This window comes from Accipiter gentilis, chromosome 5, assembly GCF_929443795.1.
Source record: "Accipiter gentilis chromosome 5, bAccGen1.1, whole genome shotgun sequence".
Lineage (NCBI taxonomy): Eukaryota > Metazoa > Chordata > Aves > Accipitriformes > Accipitridae > Astur > Astur gentilis.
The window spans coordinates 15,362,284-15,384,997 of NC_064884.1; the positions used below are offsets into that span (position 1 = coordinate 15,362,284).

Here is a 22,714-nt window from a genome sequence, read left to right on the forward strand (position 1 = left end):
CTTAGTGTAGATTTTCTGGGTGGCTTCTTTAAGTTCTCACAGTGAATAAAAACTGATAATAAATAATATACATAAAATAATAATATAAATAAACTGATAAAAAATGGTACAAGCATATGTTCTAGACTGCAGTTTTAAATTTCCGTTATTTTTACTTTGATTTTCCTTGGATGTTTGTGATGATGTTCTTGGTTGTAGCAGGTACCTGCGGGAGAGGTTTAGATGATTATGCAGTAACAACCTGCAGTAAACATGCTGAGTTTATAAAGTCACTTCAGTTACTTCTTTTCATTTCGTTCTGGTTAGGAAAAAGACCTTATGCATGCTTTTGCAAACTGGCGAACACACTGATGGTATCTGTGAACATTGTGGATGGTCTTGAGCAAGGCCCCCCCAAGCTATTACTGCTAACAGTTTTGGATTCTGAAGCTTCCTTTCCTATTGCCTCTCTCCTCTCCTAATCCATTTCACTCAAGTATTAGAAACCAGAGGGCAACCACATATAGTTTGTATCATCATATATACTGTTGTTATATATAGTTCAACCTTATAATTACAATTTAGTTTTAATCTTAACTGAATAACATAACTGCATACACCTTACAAATGAATGTCATACATTTATAGGGGGCTTGGGTAGATTAAACCATTGTCTATGTAGATAAGAACACTTGATTCTTCCTTCAGGCTGTTTCGTTATGTTGGTTAAAATGCTGTTTTCCATCACCTCACTGATAGCATGGGAACATCCTCCTTTTAAAACAGTCATTGTGCAACAACAAGAAATGTAGGGCTAGATCTAATGAAGGTGTTAGAGCCTAGACAGACAGAACAAATACAAGCGGACTTTCTCAAAAGTGCATAGTTGCATCATTCTCACTGTAATTACTGGCTTGTTAGATCCCTATGCTCTTTGTCGCTGTGTATTTAGAGCTTAGTTACTTTAAAAAGTTGTTTCTTGGATCCTCTCAGAAATGCAGTTATTCAGGGAAAAAAGCTTTGAATTCATGGTCATTTCTGGATTTTAGATGGTGTCACTGCTCAAAACTGCTCTTTCTTTTCCCTCTGCAGCAGGACTATTCTAGAAATTTCCCTTTTGCAAACCTTGTGGGTGCTTTACGTGGTGCTGTGGCATCCAGGCTGTATTGTTACCGTGTCTCTGTTACCTCTGTACTTCAAGCCCAAGGTCATCTTCTCAGGCTTTGTGTTTATCAACAATCCACCTGCACCCAGATGACTGGCAGAGGTGTGGTTTGACATGCTCTTGAAACACACACCTGATTTCCTAAATCGGGTTTAGGGGAAAAAAAAAAGCAAGCTGGAAAGTGAGCTAGAGTAAAATTAGCAGTTTGCAAGTCTTGGCTGTGGCTTTCTATTACCAATTTGCTTCTGAGCAGCATTAGCATACCTTTCTGTTAAAAGTAATAAATATTTAAGGCTCTGTTCTGAAACTGCCATTGAAGCACAGAAACAGTTTCTTTTTTGTGCATTTGTTATGTTGCATTTTTTCATTTTCAGAGCTTCTTTGAACTCTTCTGAAATATGTATAGGTCTGAGACTGGCTAAAGCCCACAATGCAGAGCTCACATTGAAAAATACATGTTTGTCTTCACGAGAAATAACTGTCTATTCCAAACCAGCCAGCTTTGTGGTTTGTTTTGGGTGTTTTTTTTTAATGAATATCTGGTTAATTTGGTCTGTGCTCTTTGCTGATAGTCAAACAGTCCTTTCCTAGCCAAACACTTTCTAATGTGTGCAGACTATCGTTTCCATTATTCTTTACATCAAAGTAGATAAAAATATTTGTTTAGTGTACTTTTGTGTTTAAACACACATCAAAAGCTAGACCAGCTTTTTACGTGTTTATTTATAAAGAGGAAGCAGGCTGATGTAAAATCTCCCTTGCCCAGTGTTGATTGGTAGGAAAGTTTTAACTATCGCAAGAGTTATTTTGAGTAATAAGCTTTCTGCTAGTTCTGATATTCTCTGTCAGGTTGTCGTTCTGCATACAAGGGTCTGGAGCGTATGCTAGTGTGTTACTACAATTGCGTAGCCACATTTCTGTGTTACACTTGACTTGAATAATTCAAGAGCACCTGTTTCTAACAAAAAAGGAGAATTTTAAGAACCAAAACTTTCCTTGCTGCAGAAAGTTTTGACCACGCGAGGTGTTCAGTAGCCTTCGGAAGGCTTTTATTTTGTCAGTGTGAACTTCCTTCCCTCTCACCGCTCGGCATGTGGGTCTCAGTGGCTGAGTTTTAATTGATGTTTTTCTATCTTCATTTCATTGGCTTTTGAGTGGAAAATGGATCCTTTTTTAAGGAAAAAGTTGGAGAAAATAATTTTTTGTTTGTAATTGGAATCAGAAAGATGTAAAATGTAATTAGACTGTCCCAGATTGCATGTCATGAGTAGTTATCTCTTTGCCTATATCAGTATCTAATAAAAAGTTTCATACTGTATTAAAACACTCTAATGCAGGCTTGAGCAAACAGAGTTAATAGTATCAAGAGTCTTTTAGCCAGCAGTGGGAAGTGTGGGTTGGCCTCAGAAATTAGCTTTAATAAAAGGCACTCCTCACTTCTTTGCTTGCTGCTTTTTTCTTCTCTAATAAGCATTAGCTAGGATCCAAAAACCTATGTGAACAAGAAGATGTGGGATGGGGGAATAGCAGCACACGGAGCCTTTCATCAAAGGGATATCAAAGCATTCTGCAGCTGAACCTGGGAGGGATATGAATATGCTTATTTTGACATTTGGGGCAGCACTGAGGGTAAGCAATTTCTTCCAGGTAAAGCAAGCTGGTTAAGGAACTCGTACTGCAAACTCTTCCATCAACTCGTTCAAGTATTTTTGAACACGGTTCTCCCATCTTGTTCACCTTCTTTTTTTACCAGATAATTAAAATGGAACCTGGTAGCGCGTGACCTTGTCCTTTCCACAGTGGCAAAAGGTGACATTTTTAGACAGGGACTTTTTGTTTGTTTGTTTGGTGGTGTTGGCCTATGCTGAGAAATCGTAACGGTTGTGCAATTGATGTCGTGTCACAGGGCATTTCAGCTGTAACCTGGAAATCACCCAGGGAATTGACCTCCACCATCCTACCTCCTTTACTATCCATTTCAATTATTCCAGAGCTGGGAATTGGTTCCTGTGAGAGCTGACAACACACCTTTTTTGAATGAGTATTTCACTGATTTGCTCCCATTCTGTCAAAGTTCGATCCTTTAGTATAACTGAGACGTAGTACCTCGGTAGCAGGAATTGGTAATCTAGCTCCATGACTACTTTACTTGCTGCCAGAAAAACTGTCTTTTTGATTTATGCGTCAGATCTTTAAAGAAAAGTGTCTTGAGCTATAATTCTAGAGATGGGCATGCCCCTTTTTAATATTAATATGATCTCATAGTACTAGAATGAAAAGAATAGAGTCTTATTTCTCCACCCTGTAGAGAAACTGGTTAAAACAGTTTGCACATCACAGAGAAGGCGCTCCCTGGAAGATCTGGGCTGGAACTCTGGTCTGACACCCTGTCTCATACCACATCGCTCCAGTACGGCCCCAGTGCTTAGGTAAGCCATCTGCTGAACCTCCATCCGGTGGCCAGCGGACCATACAGAACCTTCACCGCTTTCCGCCTCCACGCCCCCAGAAATTGGAATTAATCATTGCACAGCTATTTTGCTGGTTTTCCCCACTTTGGGGAATAACAGCTAACCTTTAAAAGCAAACTCCGTGTGCACTGGTGAACAGTAACTGTGATGGCCGCTGGTGTCAATGCTGAAAAAGAGGAAGTTAAAAAAGTCTTAAATACGCTTAAATATTCTTGCTCCGTTGAGAAGGGGAGGGGGAGCTTACACAATCACTTCCGTCTTCCGGGGAGGAAAAGGCTGAATTTGGTACTTCCCTTGTCAGAACTTCTCGTCTTTGCATACACCAATAAAAACATTAAGCCTCTGCCTTGTGGCTTGTTCTGGGGTGGCTCTGCAAAGGGCAAGGGTAGCGATGTGGGCCCCCAGCTAGCTGAGGAGGCAAGGCTAGCTTCAGCTGGGGGGCTGGGGCAGCCGCCCTGGGGGCTGGCAGGTGAGGAGCCCAATTGTGCAGTCCGCAAGGAGCAACCGAGAGCGTAACCTTGTACATTTTCTAGCTTGGCAGAGAGCTGATTAATAATATTAACTCTTGTTGGGTAGGTCTGCCAGCCGGTGTAAGAAAAGTGTTGTTTCTGTGGAAAGGCAAACAGCTTCGTCAGCGAAATCGCTTGTTTAGGCCCTAAACTGGTTTATGTTAGTCACTTGCTAGGCTTCAGATGTACGAGCGCTAGCTGGCTGTCGTTTGCTGCTCTTAGCAACGCAGAAATAGCTGTTCCCAAGGCTGTCCTTCCCCCAGTGACATGAATAGATTGGCGTTACAGCTGATGTAACGTGCATGATCAGCGCCTTTCCGCGAGTTGCCTCTACGTGAGATGGGCCCTTTCCATGCGGAGGTGCGGAGGCTTTGATGTGGTGATGCTCAGCTCGAGTTGAACCAAACCCAGGTTTGACAGGTTCAATTAGCTGTAGGTAGAGCAAAGCTGAGGGTGCTAAGGGGAGTTATTTTGCTATTTATTTTGTTTTAGAGCTCCTATGGTTAAATGGCAGCTCAGGAAGTGCACTTTTTTCGGTTCTTAGATGAACAAGGATCCAAAGAACAAACACACACGAGCAGCGGGAACCTTCTCCTGACTAAACAGAATGTATCTTCCCAGAGTAGTAAACCGTGAACTGGCAAAGTATAATTTCCACAAAAATAAATGTGCTTTGGATTTCTAATGGGAAAGTCTTAAACTTCGTGTTTCTATTTATTTTCACAGCAGCGGAAAACACTTCATATACCAGCCCCCAGCTTGGTGGTGGTTCTGGGCTCCGGAAGATTGGGTTTCTGTTATATTCACCAGTGTAAATTTTGAAGCTACCACTGAGATAAGAGGATATAATTTTAAAATATCATTATAGCATTTTCACAGAATTCACTTCTCTCCCCCCCGTACAACTTGTGCAGCTCTAATTTTATAACACTATGAGGTAGCAATGAAATGAGTTATATGGGAAAAATAGTTTATGTACGGAGAAACTCGGCAGTAACAAAACTTCCACGTGGTCAGCGCAGTACTTTGTAGCACAGGAAAGGCTGGAAATAACTAACTAAATGTCAAAGCCGTGAGTGCTGGATTCAAGTTTTGAAGCTTGAGGAACCCAGGTTTTGCTCTACACGGAGTCTTCAGAGATCTAAACAGCTTTGTCAATGTATTAAGTGATTAAGTCTGTAATTAGAATTTGCCTCAGCAGGTTTTGAAGTAGCCAGTCAAATCCATGTTCCCAGGACTAGCAAAAGCCTGATTTTTTTTTGGTTTTTTTTTTTTTTTTTCTTTCGTTTAATAGAAGGTAGACTCATTTATTCCTACAAATTCAGCTATAAATGTTTCAGTCATTTAGAAAAGGTAGTTGGTTGCTGCAGCATTGAATTTGAAACCTGTGTGAACACTAGATATCAGGAAGATGGTTAATTCAATATTGAAAGTATGGAAAAGCATTCATTTAATGGCCTCAACTTTGTACTTCTGAGGCAGGTGGAAGATTCTATTATCTTTAAGTGGCTTTTTTAGACACAAAGTGTTTGCTTTATTGCAGATTGCAGAAGTCAGGGAACAAAGGGAAATAAATACTCATGGGATTTGTTGGATGAGGAATTATTGAAGTGGTCAGATGAAGCTAATCTTATTGACTTCCCATTCAGCAGGCAGTAAACTGATGATTCTCCAGTGCTTAAGTTATGTGGCATGTGATTGCAAAGAATAAGGAGCATCTCCCTTTCAAGGTGGTGTAGCAACAAGTTAGAAATCTCCTTTTGAAGTGAGGTTGAAATAAAAAGTAACACTAAATAGATTTTATCCTTTTTTTTTTTTTAAAGACAGCTGTAAAGAAGGTACAGAACAGAGAATGTCTTGCTATCAGAGCTTTTAAGTGTTCGTTGTATTCATATCACAGCAAGCATTATATAAAGTATCTCTATTTACTATAAACAAAATATGGATGAAAAGGCCTAACCTTGCAGTGGGTTCCTTTAAGCTGAAGTACAAGCAGCAGCCTGACCCTATTTTTCTGTTATTATTTTTCAACTGAGTTGGTTTCACACTGTTAATTGTTCCTTCAGCTTTGTGCTAGCACCTTACCGCAACAAACTTGCAGCTTCATCAGGAAAGTGTGCTAAAATAAGAGCAGACTACCAGACAGCTAACCCCTTCTTCTTACACACACACAGAGCCCCTTTGAGGTGGGAGGGGCTGCATTAGTAAAGGATTAAACAGTATTGTGTGTTGAATCCTTTAAGAGTTTATTTTATGCTTTACAAAGCACTTTTTGCCATTAGAAATCAGTATAATCTATGGATCCTTTCCCATCCCGGTCAGCAGTTTGTATCTTGCCTAGCTACTTCGATTTGGTTACTATGTCTGGTGGTAGCTCATTGGCCCACACAAAGTAAACTCCTTGCACAATTCCAATCACATCATCATCCTCCCATTCAACGTACACGGAGGTACACCGAGAACCAGGGACACGCTGCTTTCAAACCCCTTCAATCTGGTTCAGAGCCAGAGGGGAACGTGTAATCATCTAACAAAAAACTGACTCCACCAAAATCAGTAGCAGGTCTTGGAAACGTGAACCGGCACCTGCCACTGGTTTGCACAACTAACTAGTCAGCAGTGGCTCCAAGCTCAATAATCTCCACGCTCTTGTCTGTTTTCATACAAAAAAATTTAATAAATATTACTTTTCAAGATTTATTGCCAGGAACAACACATCAAAGATGCATTTTCATATAACACTAATATCACAATACAAGGTATCTTCATGATCTCAATGGTTAACCACTGAGATTACTATGTTTATAAGCCTTTTGATCTTAAACATCATAATAGCACTTTGATTTCCTCACTTAAGGCGGGCAGTGTAATCTATGGCAAACCTACACAGTGATCTTACTGGACATTCTACTGTTCAAGTATTCAACAACTAGCTTATTAGAATACTCCCTAAATGCAGTAGATTACAAAAAAAGTCAAATCTACAAGTGGTTCAGTTATTACATATTCATGGTGAGAAAAAAATAATTAGAATTTACAAAATAAGATTGCTGTGTTTCCAACTTCACACGCTAATTTGATATTTTAATTACATGCAACCACTCACATTTCATCTACATAAAGTAATAGCTCAGTTTTTGTTCCCTTAAACTGCTTCTTAGCAGATTATCTGCCTGTCACTCATTTTTCAAGTCTAAAGCAGCAAAAAAAAATTTCTAATCTAATTATCTAAACTGCCTCAGTCAGTACTTACAAATACTCTTAAAGTGATACTATGGAAGGTGTTTCAAACGTTTGACATTGTACAAAAACCAGCATCAAGGCATGAAAGCCCATCCTATTAAAAATAAACTATTTTAGAACACCTTAGTTTTGGCATATAGGCAACATGTAACAAGAAAATAAATTCAAAATAGAGAAGCCACAAGCTTACAATGCTATCAAAAACCTTCAACTCTAAACACATACATATAAATAAAAAGGAATGATATTTTAAGGCTCTTGATTATTAAGTTAATAAATCAAATATACACAGTGATTAATAAAAAAAGAATTATTTACATTTCTATACAAACTTCTATTTTTGACACATTTTCCTCTTTAAATTCTTCATTTACCAGCAACTGCTGACAAGTTCCCCCCACCCACCCCCAACAAAAATACAATAAAAAAATAAATAATAAACTTATTTTTGATAGTTGCTGTGGTTCCAAGCTGCAAAGGCACTTTCAAATACAGAACTAGTTGTACGTCACCATAAAACCAATATACAAAAAACTCAAATTCAATAAATATAAATAAAATGTATTAGGCTAAAGAAACTGTATAAATCGGGACACCTGGCAGAAAAAAAAAGATTAACACTAAGGAAGAGTAATAAGGCTATGTAATACCTTATGAAACGTTTCCAGGATGTGTATCAGCTACAGCTGAATTTGCGTGAGGGCACTTTTGACTAGTTTTGCATAGATGTGAAATGCAGCACTTGGTATTCCAGCCAACCACAGCAACTATCATTGCCAGTGTAAGCCAGCTTGTCAAAACTTAAATTAACACAGGGATTCTAAGTAAATAATAGCCTTAGACTCAAATATTACACAACAGTTTAAGAACTACAAGCTCTTGAGTGCCTTTATAATGATATTTAAAGGCCCTGCATGGCAGCACCCCACTGTCTGCTATACAATGTACTCCATTCTATTTAGGCTTTGTGCACTTTCCAAGTCTCTGTTGTCTTGTTTGTTTGTCCAGTTCGGGTGTTTTGTAGGTGTGCTGTTGGGGGGCTTTTCATCTCTGTCTACCAAAGTGTACGCTGGCTGCTTGGCAAATCGGGCCTTCTGCTGGTGTTTGTCCATGTCGTCTTCCTCCACCTCTGAATTGTGTGTCCTTATTTTGGCAATTTTAGAGTTTTTGTTTTCGTAGTCTTTAATTGGGACAGTATTTGCTCCGTGTTTCTCAATGGGGTTTTTTATCTGATTCAGCTGCTCCCTTACATTGTTGGTAGTGTTGTCATCAGACGCTGTGTGACTATGGCTGCTCTGCTTTCTGCGCTTTCGAATGCACCAATAAAAAACAGTTACCAGGCAACAGATCCAGGCTACTGTTAAGACTGAGCTCAGTAACGGCACCAAGAAATCTGGAAGAGATAGGAGACCCGTTAACCCCGCTGCAAACCAAGTGTTCCAGTCCAGGCTTTCTACAAAGAACACACATCTCAGCTCTTAAGCCTTATTTTTTTCACTGGGGTCCAGATGGTAACAGAAGGATAATCTCAGCTCGTTTAGAATACAGGGTGTTTAAAGTGAGTTTAGGACTCAGGAGTACTGACTGATAGCCCTCCTGGAAAACATCTTCCTCACACACAGCCACTCACCACTGGCAAGAGGAACACCGGCTTCCTTAGGCTGCCCTGCAGCAGCTCCCAGCTCAGAGGAACGTCTCCTGCCCCAAGGGCAGTTGGCTCCATACCCACTACTGTCATTTCTCTCTGGACTGCTGGCTGTTAGGAAGGTGCCAGTGCCTGCCTGGCACTACATGGAAAGCTAATAAGGGACACTTCTGACAATGTTTAATTCATCACAGCTGGACAGTGGCATTGCCAGGTAAATACGTAGGAGCTTTCAGAGCCAGCCAGTTGCTTTCTTCCTCCTCGTTTCTTCATGAAGAGTGCAGAACAGTAGCAGCCCTTTTAACAGGTTAGGCCACTGTTTTAGAGCATTTTCAGAACTTTTGGGTTTTTAAAGTAATCAGATCCCGGTACAAAGCCTCCTTATTGTTCCCTGTTAACAGGGCCAAGAGGCAGACATTCTCAGACTAGCTGCAAATCTCAAAAGCGAGAAAAGCTTCACCTGCTTTGAAAGGCTATTCTAGTCGTGGCAAGTGTATGAGGCTTTTGGACACAAGGAAAAGCTCACCTGTTTTGTTTTTAACTGGTCGCCGTTGTACTCTGACTTCCGCGACTGCGGCAATTAGTGTGTTGTTACCATCACGCTTACTGACAAGGTCAATAATCTTATCTGTGATGTCTTTGATTGGGTTTTCATCTTCCCCTATATCTTCTGCAGACTACAGAAAAAGTCATACAATTAATACCAAGTGCCAGATCAGATGTGTGGGTAATCTGCTATTTTATAAACTTTCACAATCAGTTAAGACTCTCTCAGTACTTTTAACACTTAAAAAACAAAACAGAAACAGACAAAAAGCCCAGCTATGGGCAGAAACTAATAATGCTTAATTTTTGGCCCCAGCCTTAAAAAGACAGCCAAACCCCCCTCCCCCCCCCCCAAAAAAAAAGCAGTGCTCAGCTCAGGAGAGTATAACAGAAAAAGTGTTTTACTACCCCTGTTACAGTTGCCACCAGATGGTAGCTTTCAGGTATGCACATGTAACCAGGATTTCTTCCCGTGCTCTTAAAGGGAATTGGGATGGAAACTAAACCATGAGAAGTGCTGACAAAGCCAGGAATTACAATTTTTATTAAATCCACATGTTGCACACATATCCAAGCAATTAACTATTAAGGCATTTAAAAATATTCCAGGAATACTTACAATAGCAACATGTATTTCATTATTTGCCAAGTGTGAAGGCTCACAGGTAATATAGATGGAATATTCAACAGAAACATTCTTCAGAATATTCAGATTCCTCAATTCACTGCAAATATGCTCTGTGGTAAGTCCCTGGAGGATACAAAAAAGGTGGTGGGTTTTTTAAAATATATATGCACATGAACACACAGATGTAAGAAATTTTTTTTTTTTTTTTTTTCCCCCCTGAAGTAAAGAGTTCTCGAGGGAAGAGGAGGTGGAATTCCCTCCAAACCAGATTTGTTCTCTGGACACAAAAGCATTTAGGGTAGAAGTCTATATTATAATTCTTCTATACCGTCCGTTTTCTTTGATAATAAAGGAGTCTCAGCTTTTACTGTACTTTTACTAGTCAAAAAAGTTGTTTCATGCTCTGGAAGCAAATCGTGCATGTGCCACAGCACAGTGAGCTATGTTCTGCTACTTACTGGTGCCATCATTTCTTTATTAAAGGTAAAGGTGATGTTGGCGCAGTTGTCTTGGTAGTAAGACTCAGAATTGCATTTGGTCTTCACAGGCTGTTGATTTGAAGGCCAACATTCACCCACTGCAGCGCAAGGGTGAGTGAAACAGTGGTCGTCTTTAACAGGAACACAAGCATGTCCGGCTGGACATTCATTATGACCTTTGGCATGTATGACACAAGGTCGAGGACCACACCAAACCTAGAAGAGAATAAATACTGGTAAATAACCACTGGTTACAGGACAGAAGAGAGTATAACCCAAAACACAGCACAGCTGTACCTTGGAACAGGTGACTTTTCCATTCAAACACTGACAGGTATTGCAGTCATCATCCCACTTAGCCCCATCTGGCATTACACGAACAGTGGTAATGCAAGGCCTTCCTGTAACTGAAGAGAGATTGAACAAAATTATAAACTTAAGGGGGGGAGGGGGGGGGTTGGGGAGGGGGGGGGGGAACCACCCCCCTCCTTTCTCAAGCTCATCTAAACTTAGGAATAAGTTTGTTTCTTCAGTAAAGAAAGATACTTGCTTTACAACATATAACCCCCACCCCCAACCACAAGCCTGTTAACACGCAATTATTATACAGATCTCGCTATGAGTATTATGACCAGCTATGACATTTGGAATACCTTCTTGGCATCCTGGACCACTACGACCCGGTGGGCAAAGGCACCGGTACCCATTAATTTCGTCCACACACGTAGCTCCAAAGGCACAGGGTGAAGACTGGCATTCATTGATATCTGTGAAGGGAAGGAGAGTAAATAAAGTTACTCTGTAGTATCCTTTTATTTTGTCATAAAAAAAAACATAGGAGAGATTTGCCTACTGGAGCTTTATGTTCATCTTCTAGTGTCTACTCCGCAATAGATTCATATTATAGCAGCACCAGTATAATCTCAGTGCAAGTTCTTTGAAGTTTCTGCTGTGTGGCACTAACAAAGATCAAAACCTGACCCCTATGGCTACTTAGTTTTTCAAGGGCAAGGACACATTCCTTCTCGCACAAACACACTTCCTCTCTTTGACATACTCCAGTTTCATCTCCCTTCAACTGATGACAAATGTTAAACCCCTTTCCACTTGTATTGCTACTAGGAAACTTCTATTTCCATGGCTGTTATTTAAAAAAGTGTTAGTGTCCTCCTACCTGTAATTATTATTAAATTACAGGGAAGTGCATACATCACCTCAGGGCTTGTAGGTAGATTATTAATTGACAAGGTTTTTGGCTGACACATTTTCATCTCGAGCAGAAACCTATGCCACACAAACACATTCTAACTGGGAAGACTATCCTGAAGGGTATTTTGCCCACTCAGCTGAACCAAGAGGTTTCAGCCCTCACTGAATTGACTTTAAGATTTCTTTCATTTTCAGTGCAATTCCTGCCCTCCCCACATCTGCTACAATTCTGGGTACAGATACAGAAGACACAGGATATCTATCATTAATCTGATCTACCACTTAAGATGATTGGCTCACAACAAGATTCAAGCGAGACAAAAAGCAAGGTAGAGTGCCATTGAAACACTTACTGATCCTGCAGTCAGGACCTGCAAATCCTGGAGCACATTCACAGCGGTACCAGTTGTCTCCATCCACGCAAGTGCCACTATTATAACTACAAAGAAAAGTCATTATATACAGTAAAAAACACTGCTACAGATGAATTGAGAATTCTAAAAAAAAAAAAAAACCCAAACAAAAAAACCCCAACAACAAAAAAAACCAACACCACCAACAAAAAAACCACAACAAAAAAAGCAAAGGATGAAAGGTAAACATATTAAACTTACCAAGGATGAGGACTGCAGTCGTTTGTGTCTGCAAAGCAGAGACAGAAAACGTCAAACATACAGACTTTGGCTAATACAACTCTACTATCAGTAAAGAAGGATCAAACTTCCCCTAATGCCCAAGTTACACTTAGCTCAACTTTAAGAAAAATATGCTGAAATTCTCTACTAAATTGATTCCAGGCTTCTACCACAAAATTTGTTAACTACATTGTGGAACACATGTACACAGGAAGAGATCCTTGTAAAGAATCTAACAGGGAAAAAAAGTGGAAGCAGACAGAGCTGCTTGTAGAAAAAGAATGCAGGAGAAAACAAGACAACATCTGTCTCCACTTAACTCATTTGCAACTTTCTCATGCCCAGGTCAAGGCTCTATCACATAAAGTCATTAAAAACAAAGATTCAGGTGATGCTAAAGCCTACATCAAACAAGCTTTCCCTTCTGGTTTCAATCTTGACTCCAAGGGCAACAGGATGAGCTCATGTTCTCATCATGCAACACTCTGGAAAAGTTCAAGCAGAGAAGACTTACTCTGAGTACATGTGGGTCCTTCCCAGCCCTCCTTGCAGACACAAGTAAAAGAATCCCCACTGACTACACAGGTACCACCATTATGACAGGGGTTTGGCAGGCAGCTGCTGTTCCTTGCTATAACAGAAATAAGATTTGCCACCAAGTTGTTAGAAAGCCATCAAAACTGAGCCAAGAGGAAAAACCAAGGTCACAGATCCAGTGCTGCATCTGCTTCCTGGTGATTGTGCAGGGTATTTACCTATATTACAAGTGGCTCCTTCCCATCCTGCAGGACACATACACTTGAAAGTGTCCCCCTCATCATAACATGTTCCTCCATTGTTGCATGTTGCCTCATCGCACTGGCTGTCACCTGTGAAGAAGCCAAACTACCCTTAATACCAGCACTTTCTTAATGCAATGCAACAAGTTTAAGCAGCCTAACAGAGCATGCCTGTTGTGTTTTGGAAATGCTGAACTTACGGGAGTGGCAAGTTTTTCCTTTCCACCCATTTTTACATTCACAGAAGAAGTCGTTGACCAAGTCTCGGCAAGTTCCTCCATTGTGGCAAGGGTTTTTACTGCAGTCATTAATATCTAGATATGTTAAGGACAGAAAACAAGCTAAGCAGTGTTTACAGAATTGACAGACAGTTAATGCTTGAAAGGTGCATGGCCCATCCCCAATTTTGGCCTGCATTTCAATTATGGATTAAACACTTAAGGCATTTTAAAGCTTTAAGCGCTGTCACAGAGATGAAGAGTATTTCACCACATTCCTCCAGTTTGTTTGCATTTTGTTTGTCATCTTGTTTCAGTAAACAAGAAGTGAAAAGGCCTGTTACATAAACTATCCTATCAGTCAGAGGACAGGGGTTGAGCACTTACTCCTCTTCTGTTCCCAAGACTGTCAAAATACAAGTGTAATATGCAGATATGCCATTCGTAAAATGGTGTGTACTAATGCCAAGGGTTTCTTACAGAAAGTTATCCAAAGGCTAGAGCATAAAATTGAACAGTAGGTGAGCCAGGTTCTACTCCCAGTCCAGCTTCGTAACTTGGGTTTAGTTCTGATACAAAAGCCTGGGACTCAACAGAAAAAAAGAGGACACCTTGTCCTCCGTGGCCTTTGAAGCAGAGTTTATGTTGAATTGGCATTGGTCACTGTTGTCTTAAAGACAGCACCAGCTATTCCTTCCCGCTGTTTTTCCAAGAGATATTTCTGTGTGCTGAAGAAAGGTTAACTTACTTGTTTCACAATATATTCCTTCCCATCCATCACTACAAATGCATTTGTAGGAGTTGATACCGTCAATACAAGTGCCACCATTTTTACAGGGGTTGCTCTCGCAGTCATTAATATCTGCAACAGTTTGGAGGAGAGGGGAAGGGGGGGAAATAAAAAAAAAAATCAAACTAGAAGTACAGCTACTAGAATTCATCTTATTGCAGGCTATTTGGTGCTACTTCCATTTCTTTTGAGAGGAATGATTATGAGCAAGAGGAGAAATAGCTGAAAAACACTGCACAAAGTGATGAGCCTGTCACTCAACAATTACTATTAAAACCAAAAAACAAACAAACAAAAAAATCAGGGGTCCTTAAGATCCATGTTAAACTCAACTATTAACCACCTCAGACCTTGTATACATAAGGTTTTTAAAAACATACAATTCAAGGCCAGAAGGTTCATTACTGTGAACTTTCCCCAAGGCCTAGCAAATTCCAATCTGCCTCGCCCAAGCGGGATATGAAAACTTAAAGCAGTTCCAAGGTTCACTGTGTTACAAGAAAGAAACCTTATACCAGTCTGGGAGGAAAGGATGGAATCTTTTTCCAAAAAGAGTAGGGGACAGTAAAATATATTCTCTTTTTAGCTCTTACTCTCATGACAGTAGGTGCCAGTGAATCCTTTGTTGCATTCACAGGTGAATTTTCCACCTGCCTGGCTCTTGCATTTTCCATGAGGACCACAGACATTTGAAGAAATGTAACGAACCCCTTCTGGTGTGCTGTTAGAAGCTACTGCCACAGTACAGCTGTCAATTACTGTAGAAAAAGCAGAGACCTGTGTGAGGACTGCCCATTCTATCTGATGTCTTAAGCTAAGAGCAACATTTAAATGTCCATCACTGGAAATTAAAAAGACAAACATATCATAGAATTGTTTAGGTTGGACAAGACCTTTAATATCATCAAGTCAAACCGTTAACCTAACACTGCCAAATATGCTTGCTGCTTTAAAATAAAAGGACTATACCAACTGTTTGTGGATAAAATAATCACAGCATCTTATCTGAAGATTGCTGGACCACATCTGTGGCCTGGAATAAATTTAGAAAAGCCATTTGCTACATGTATTTTCTGTCCACATTGACATAACACTGTCTTTCAAATCACCCATACTTACAAATATTACTCATCTTCTCATACAAATAGAGGCATAAGGCACAGGGCAAAATTCAGCCTCTTTATGTCAGAGCTACTCCAGTGACTACATTATTGGAGCTGCATTATGGCTCCAGCCAGGGGAGGGGCAGAAACTACTGCCTGTCATTCCCATTCACCTGCAAGGCGACACAAACCTTCACAAGGAGTTGTGCGGCAGTGATCTTTCAGGTGTGAGCAGTTCTTCCCTTCGTAATCTTCAGGACAGTTACAGAAATAGTCCATAGCGAGATTGAAGCACTGGGCACCATTCTGGCAAGGATTTGGCTCACAATAATCTATGTCCAGCTGTAAGCAGTGCAGAGAGAGAAACGGAAAGGGAAATAAAAAGGGGGGGGGGGGGGGGGAAGTAGAGGCTGAGTGAAACAGAAATTTTATCATAGCTTTCCCTCACTATGACAGGCAGACATTGTGGAATCTGACCTTTTTATCTGCTGCCTCAATGAATTGTTCATAATGCACAGAGTTTAGTTAGACTTGCAACTATTTCGGCAGACAGCACTCTAGATATTAAACAGCCACTGAAAGTTAATAGTCAGCGTGCAACAAAACCTGACATGCCAACACTTGCAGTCTGTTTAACAAAAAGAATCCTCAGCAGCCTGTCAGAGCTTTTTGTTGGTTTCTTCCCCCCCCATCCCAATATATATTAATCAAACACTTTCTTGGCAGACTGACAGCGATATCAAGTACAACTTTATACTATGGTTCACTGGATGCAAGGCATTCAGCGTACAGATCCAGAGTGCTGGTAGAAATACCACTGGCTCAGGGCCTGCCTTTCTCCCATGCTTCTTACCTGACAGAGGTTTCCTGAGAAACCAGCGGGACACAGACATTGGAATCCATTGATTTCATCCTGGCAATGACCCCCATTCATGCAAGGGTTACTTGCACATTCATTGATGTCTTTCTCACAGTGATCTCCTGCATAGCCAGGTGAACAGATACACCGATAACCATTAACCAAGTCCTGGAAAGGAATGAGAAAGTTTAGAGTCAAGTTTTTTTCCTCCCTCTTGATATATTCTTACTAAAGAAAAAAACAAAAAGGAGGAAAAAAAATCCTCTTCGTGTGTCCAAACAAGGCAAGAATATTTAAGGGGGGAAATAAACACACACCCCAGTACTGGCTTACATTCTTAATTTCCAGGCAGGATACATCAATCCACATTTGGAAGTGAAGTACCTCCATTTACAGTAGGTAGTTTGCACAACAACCAGCCCATTCACTGGTGACACTGGCAGTGAAAATGAGTCATTTATTGCAGGTTTGGGGTTTTTTTTGCCCTAGCTGTTCTACAGAGATACCCTGACATGCTGTAGCATGACAGAGGCCCTCCCCCCAACCCCAAAGAAACGACAATTTATACCAGCTAATTGCTATTTTCCACACTATTTGTGTTTCAACTCAAATGTTTTAGTTACTGTTGCAAGTCTCAGGGAAACCAAAATAAAACAAGAATGGCTTACCCGACAGGATCCTCCATTCTGACATTGTCCACGACAGTCGTTAATATCTGTAATAAAATTACTGTGGTTAGAAGGCAAAAATATATTTACACTAGATACAGAGTTCAAATATCTCTAAAACTGCAGCTAGATAAACCTTTTGTCAAGTTTCCTGCGTGCCTTCCTTGAGATAAGGTTATTATAATGGGTGGGAACCTTTTGCGATTCTTCTGCTAGAGGCAGTGAAATTTCACATCATTGTTTTAGTCACTTTATCAGAATATAGCTATGTTATGGACTAATGAGTTTGATAAAATTGTGTATTTTCATTCCGCACCAACTACTCCGTTTCTAAAAACATCAACCACTGGGACTCTGCCTGGTGTTTAAGTCTGAGGTCAGAACTCAGTGGCATACATGCATACACACACAACTGGCTTTTAATAAACCCAAGGATATAGACACTTACTTATATCACAGTTGTGGCCAGACCAGCCAGTAATGCAGTCACAATAGTAGCTGCCAATCAGGTTCCTGCAGGAGTTGGCATTGACACAGGGTTTGCCCTCACATTCATTCGCATCTGAAAAAACAATGTGAATGGCCAAATGCAGGGCTTGTAGAGCAGGGGGGAGAAGGAAAAAAAAAGCCTACAGCTGGTTTTCACAGCAATAATCAGCAGTTCATTCAGATCTAAGAGGAACTTGTAAGATACAGCATGGATTAGCGTGACTTGAACGAACAAAAGTCAATCATACATCAATCTCTGAAGTCCTGAAGTCTCTTTCAAATTCTCTGCAATTAGAACATACAGACTACACTAATTATTTGATAATTACCCAGCCACTCATTAAGAGCAACTTCCCTCCCCCACACACATCTCAACCAAGCATTTTGAAGGAGGAGTGCTGAAGCCTGGTTATTGGGATTAGTGTGTTGTGTAAAGAATGCAGCCAGCTCATTCTTCATGAGGTCATCCACATTTTGGAACCCAGCTGTGAACTCTTTGGTCTGGAGGAGTTGACATGGCTGAAGAGATAGAGCAACTTTCTCACAGGCTAAAGGAAGAAATACATGTGGGGGCAGGACTGGAAGGCATACACATGCACCCTCCCCACTTCAGTTCACTTACGGTTTAAAGTATGTCTGTTTGGCTTAGTTAACCATTTCTTTCAACTGCTAGCATGCATCAGCATAACAACAACAGAAGAAAGCCACTCTATGCTTTGAGACTGTCCTAGACCCCAGTCCTGCAATCATCGACACTTAATATTCTCAAGGTGCCAAAATACATCCATAGGCTTTGGAACCATAAAAGTGCGTAAAGCAAAGGGCACCACTGCCCTTACCTGCTGGACTACGATTCCTCGTGCATTTACCTGCCCCCACCCCAAGCAACACTGGACAAAGAGAAAAGCAGTTCTCACCTAGCTGGCATGTTTTGCCAGTCCACTGAGGTGGGCAAATACACTTAAATCCATCAACTAGGTCTTGGCAAGTTCCTCCATGACCACAGGGATTTGGAGAACAATCATCAATATCTGTAATGCAGATTAAGGAGAGGCTTACCTCTGTTACTGAACAGGCAATGTCAGTAACTCACAAATTTGATAAATGGTTGCTTCTACTAGGATTTGACCTGAGGAAAAGACAGACAACAGGACTTCTGCTTGGAATTTCTAGGTCTACTCTGATTTCAGCAAAAGCCCCCTTGAAAAATAATAGTAGTGTGAAATGGAGTTCAAAGCACAGGGAAGAAGTCTACACCCGTGGCCTTTTTGCAAGCAGAAGTCAGATTTTGATCCAGCAAGTCTCTCTAAACAGTATTTTAAACAACTTGCTAGAATGCTACAAAAATTCAGCGTTCTGCTTTTTTCAGGAGAACATTGCCCATTCTTTCCCCTGGCATTTAACAAAAACCTTGGTACAAGAAGCAAAGGAGAAGAGAGTGCACAGTGTTATAAATGGCTGCCAAGAACCAATGCTAAAGCTGGGAAAGGTTAAGTAGGCTGCACTGTAAGTTTATCAGGGACTACAAAGACTGATCTAAAACAGCAAACTAACACATTTTTAATTCACTTTTGAAAGGACTTACTATCAGTGCAAGTTGGTCCAGCCCAGCCAGGTGCACACACACATTCAAATCCTGTAGATGTCTCCAAGCAGCTTCCTCCATTGTGACAAGGATCAGAGAGGCAGGCATGCTCCGCTGCACCGGGACAGAAGTACATCACGGTAGGGACTATAGCAATATCACCAGAAGCCACCCCCTGCTCCCTCCACATGCTTCTACTCTGGACACACCATCATTACTCTTGATGTATTACTGCACTCCTGTGAGAACTCTGAATAAAAAAGCTACTAGCCAGCAGGAAGTCATCTTCTGTGCTAAACTCATCAACACACTGACTTGCACCTGTTTGAGTCAGAGCCAGACAAGGGAACTTGTAGTGATCTCTCTGGTGAGCAGCAGGCTGATGTTCAGAGATACCAACTGTTCATGATGAAGCATGAACAAACAAGTCTGGATCTTTGTGTCTAGCCCTGACATAATTAATATTAGAAATTGACTTTTCCCCAACCTCATAAAATATATCCAAAGCCAGCCACTAAAAGCTGGCAAGAATTAACTGCCAAGTGGCAGCTCAGCAGCCGCATCAAACACTTACCAATTTCACAGTTCTGTCCTGAGTAGCCCTCAGGGCAGGAACATTGGTATTTATCAGGACCGGTGTTGCTGCAGGTACCTCCATTCAAACAGGGTGGGTGGGTTCCACAGTAGTTCAGATCTACAAGAGGTGAGGAGCATTAAAGACATTGTTGAAAAAGAAGAGAAGCATCACCACATGCATGCTTTGTTCCATTATTCTAGAGCCTTTACAGAATACACCTGCACACAAGAGCAGGACAGGACAGGGAAAAGTTGAGCACATATGCTAACACCACCAGAACAGCAGAGGACACAACGCTAAGTAGCTGAAGGACAAAAAACTCCCACCATGTTTCAGGAGGCTCACTCACTCAGTCTCGTGCGCACTCTCTCCTTGCTAAATCTGCCAGTGTTAAAATTCAAGTGTTACACTTGGCTATCCATAAGATTAGCATACCTTTGTCACAGAGCTGACCACCCCAGTTGGTTTCACAGAGGCATTGCCATGGTTCAATGCAAGTGCCATGGACACATCCTGGGTGTGGAATGCACTTATCACAGTACTGGCCTTGCCATCCGTACTGACACCTTTGTTTAGAAAAGAAAAAAAAAAAAATCAGAACAGGGAAGCAAACCAAAAACCCCTTAGAACTGCTCTGTCTAGCTGCGAGTGTAGAACTCCAAAGCTTGGAGAAAGACTGTGGAGGTGGGGGAGAAGGGCAGGACAAGGGGAGGGGAGAAGATATTCACGGTTTGTTTGATGGTTTCTTGTAAACAAACATTTTAGTAGTTTTGCCAAGGTCTCTGTAGCTAGCCTCCTGACAAAAGAATAACTGTTCTGAGAGAACCAGCATGAGGCCATTGAGCACAATAATACTCTTTTGGAGCCTCATACAAATGTGGCAGAGAGGGTGGGTGTGCACTACAAATCAATCTCTGGACTTTGACAGAGTGCTTTATAAATTGAGGGGGGCGGGGGAAGTCCATGGAAACAATAGTTATCCAGCGATGCTCATGAATACAAGGTTCCAGGCATTTCAGCCATGCTGGGTTTGCAGGGAGACAAACAAAACCATAAACACCAACTCTGAGCCCTCAGCAAGGCAGTAGCAAAGCATTAGGAGTTCTCTGCTCTATCGGAAGTTAACCTTATTCTGAACTAGAAGACACACAGCAAGTATAGACTGGGCCACAGTAAGAGATGAAAGAAAACAGCACACATCAGGATTTTACATGTGTTCAAAGAAGATCAGTTGTCAGTGTATTTCAAAGTTTGATTTATGCTAACCTCTTCTCAGGGAATAACTAAAACATATCAAATTCTAAGAAACTTTAATTTCATGTCTGGAGAAGAATTTATTATTTAAAGTATTTACTGCCACTATCAATGAGCTACCTGAATTCTGTACTTAAAAGGATGATATTCTTTTAAAGTAAAGCCCCCTTAACGGAAAGTTCATTTTGGCTTTCATTTAGTTCTCACTAGCAAGGCAGACCAAGGATTCTTCAAATTAAAGTGGATTTATAGAGAGAAACAAGGAACACAAGTTGAAAATTAAAAGCAAGGGTTTGTTGAGTTACTGCATTTCATTAATAGGTCCTGAGAGTAATTGATCAGCAGCAGTTACACACTAAGCTGTCACTAAATTATGAAAACAAACTTCATCTGTACTGAAGTCAGCTAAGCTTTCTATTTATAACCCCCACACACCATTCTTCTGCTGGCAATTTCTTCTCATGGGAAAAAGCTGGAAGGATCTATCCATTGGGTAATCACACACAGCTAGTGGTAAGTGCAACCTCCTTTCTAGAAAACTCAGGTGACAAACTGCATCCTAATCAACTTTTTTTTTAAACACACAAACTAATAAGAATTTCTCATTGACTTTGAATAGACTGCTGTTGAAATAGGTATTAAAAAAGCAAGCTAGTCCAACTTGCGTCTTTGTGTGCAAAAAACATGAAAGAAAACCAGATCAGGAACCTCCTTCAAGTAGCTCTTGGAAAATCCTTCTGCATAGGATATATAATAAGAATGCACAAAGATCAAAATTTAGGAACATACCCTTTTAATTTGTATTGCATTCAAAGCAACTTGCCTGTGAGTTTGCACACAAGCAAAACTAAGGGACTTCACCTGCAAAAATAGGCATCCAAATCAAGAATTTTACTCCTTTCTGCCAAATCAAAGGGGTGGAGTTTTTTGTTTTCTTTAAAGCACGTGTAAAGAGAAACAAGTAATTAAAAAAAACCAACACGCAGAAAAAAGCCATGAGCTTTAGAGCCAAAGATACAACTTTCTTCAAACATCAGCTTCAAAGTGTAACAAACGAAACTGAATAAGGCTATGAGCATTTTAAAAAAGTTAGATATCAATTCCAGAAAAAGATTCACAGTAATAATTCTTGTTTAATAATATGTATGCAGCAGTTTCTCATGAGAAATTTAAAGTTAACTTTCCTTGTATAGTGATTCATGAGTAAATATGGTTTTGTTGGCTGGCCTGCATTAAAGAAAGTGACTTGCACCAAAAGGGAAAAGGATATTTTAAGAATGTTTGCAAGTTGTCTATTGTACCAGAACCCAGAGCAGTTTCTGCTGGTATGTTATTTTTAAAACTCTGTTGCATTTGTAACATGCAGGCTATATGACTCATCAAAACTTAAAAGAAAATAAAATCTTGTTTCTGTGTTCACTTTAAAGATATTGGTCTAACTTGGCAAGCAGAAGTTATCTGAAAGCACCAGAAGGACAGCATTGTTTCAAGACTATGCAAATCAAGTGTGGGAAAGTTGCACCTTAAGTAAATAAGAGCACTAGTGCATGTCTGGGCAGTGAGTGGGAGGTAAGAGACTTAGAAAGAGAAAGGAAAGAAAAAAATCTGGAAACAAAGCCTGTTGTTCTGACTAGGAGACAGCAATCCCTACAAAGCATGTTTATTCTGATGACAGAAGCACAAATCACTGGTAGCCTTGACTGATAGACTCCTCTCACCATCTGGCCACCCAAAACTTCCTACTACTTGCCAGGTTTTGTTCTTTTTTTTTTAATTAAAAAAAGATTTAGATTTGGTATTCTGGGGGTTAACCAGCTTGTATCAGTGCTGCTAAACATTAAAATCACTGAACAACCTACAGCAGTCCATCCTGCAGCTTGACT

At 40.5% G+C, this 22,714-nt stretch overlaps 1 protein-coding gene across 1 annotated transcript in view; it reads right to left on the reverse strand.

The window, feature by feature from the left end:
• Positions 1 to 5,894: 5,894 nt before the first annotated feature.
• JAG1 (jagged canonical Notch ligand 1) overlaps positions 5,895 to 22,714 on the reverse strand; it is a 37,688-nt gene continuing 20,868 nt past the window's right edge. The window contains exons 6-26 of the mRNA XM_049800553.1: positions 20,013 to 20,143; positions 19,575 to 19,694; positions 19,001 to 19,114; positions 18,333 to 18,446; positions 17,375 to 17,488; positions 16,927 to 16,973; positions 16,253 to 16,426; positions 15,591 to 15,741; positions 14,890 to 15,054; positions 14,255 to 14,368; positions 13,489 to 13,602; positions 13,265 to 13,378; positions 13,024 to 13,140; positions 12,489 to 12,516; positions 12,228 to 12,313; positions 11,319 to 11,432; positions 10,963 to 11,072; positions 10,645 to 10,881; positions 10,178 to 10,309; positions 9,539 to 9,689; positions 5,895 to 8,760 (exon numbers count right to left, since the gene is read on the reverse strand). Of these exons, the coding sequence (XP_049656510.1) occupies positions 8,303 to 8,760; positions 9,539 to 9,689; positions 10,178 to 10,309; positions 10,645 to 10,881; positions 10,963 to 11,072; positions 11,319 to 11,432; positions 12,228 to 12,313; positions 12,489 to 12,516; positions 13,024 to 13,140; positions 13,265 to 13,378; positions 13,489 to 13,602; positions 14,255 to 14,368; positions 14,890 to 15,054; positions 15,591 to 15,741; positions 16,253 to 16,426; positions 16,927 to 16,973; positions 17,375 to 17,488; positions 18,333 to 18,446; positions 19,001 to 19,114; positions 19,575 to 19,694; positions 20,013 to 20,143 (2,905 nt within the window). The 3' untranslated portion in view covers positions 5,895 to 8,302. The remainder of the gene's footprint in view (positions 8,761 to 9,538; positions 9,690 to 10,177; positions 10,310 to 10,644; positions 10,882 to 10,962; positions 11,073 to 11,318; positions 11,433 to 12,227; positions 12,314 to 12,488; positions 12,517 to 13,023; positions 13,141 to 13,264; positions 13,379 to 13,488; positions 13,603 to 14,254; positions 14,369 to 14,889; positions 15,055 to 15,590; positions 15,742 to 16,252; positions 16,427 to 16,926; positions 16,974 to 17,374; positions 17,489 to 18,332; positions 18,447 to 19,000; positions 19,115 to 19,574; positions 19,695 to 20,012; positions 20,144 to 22,714) is intronic.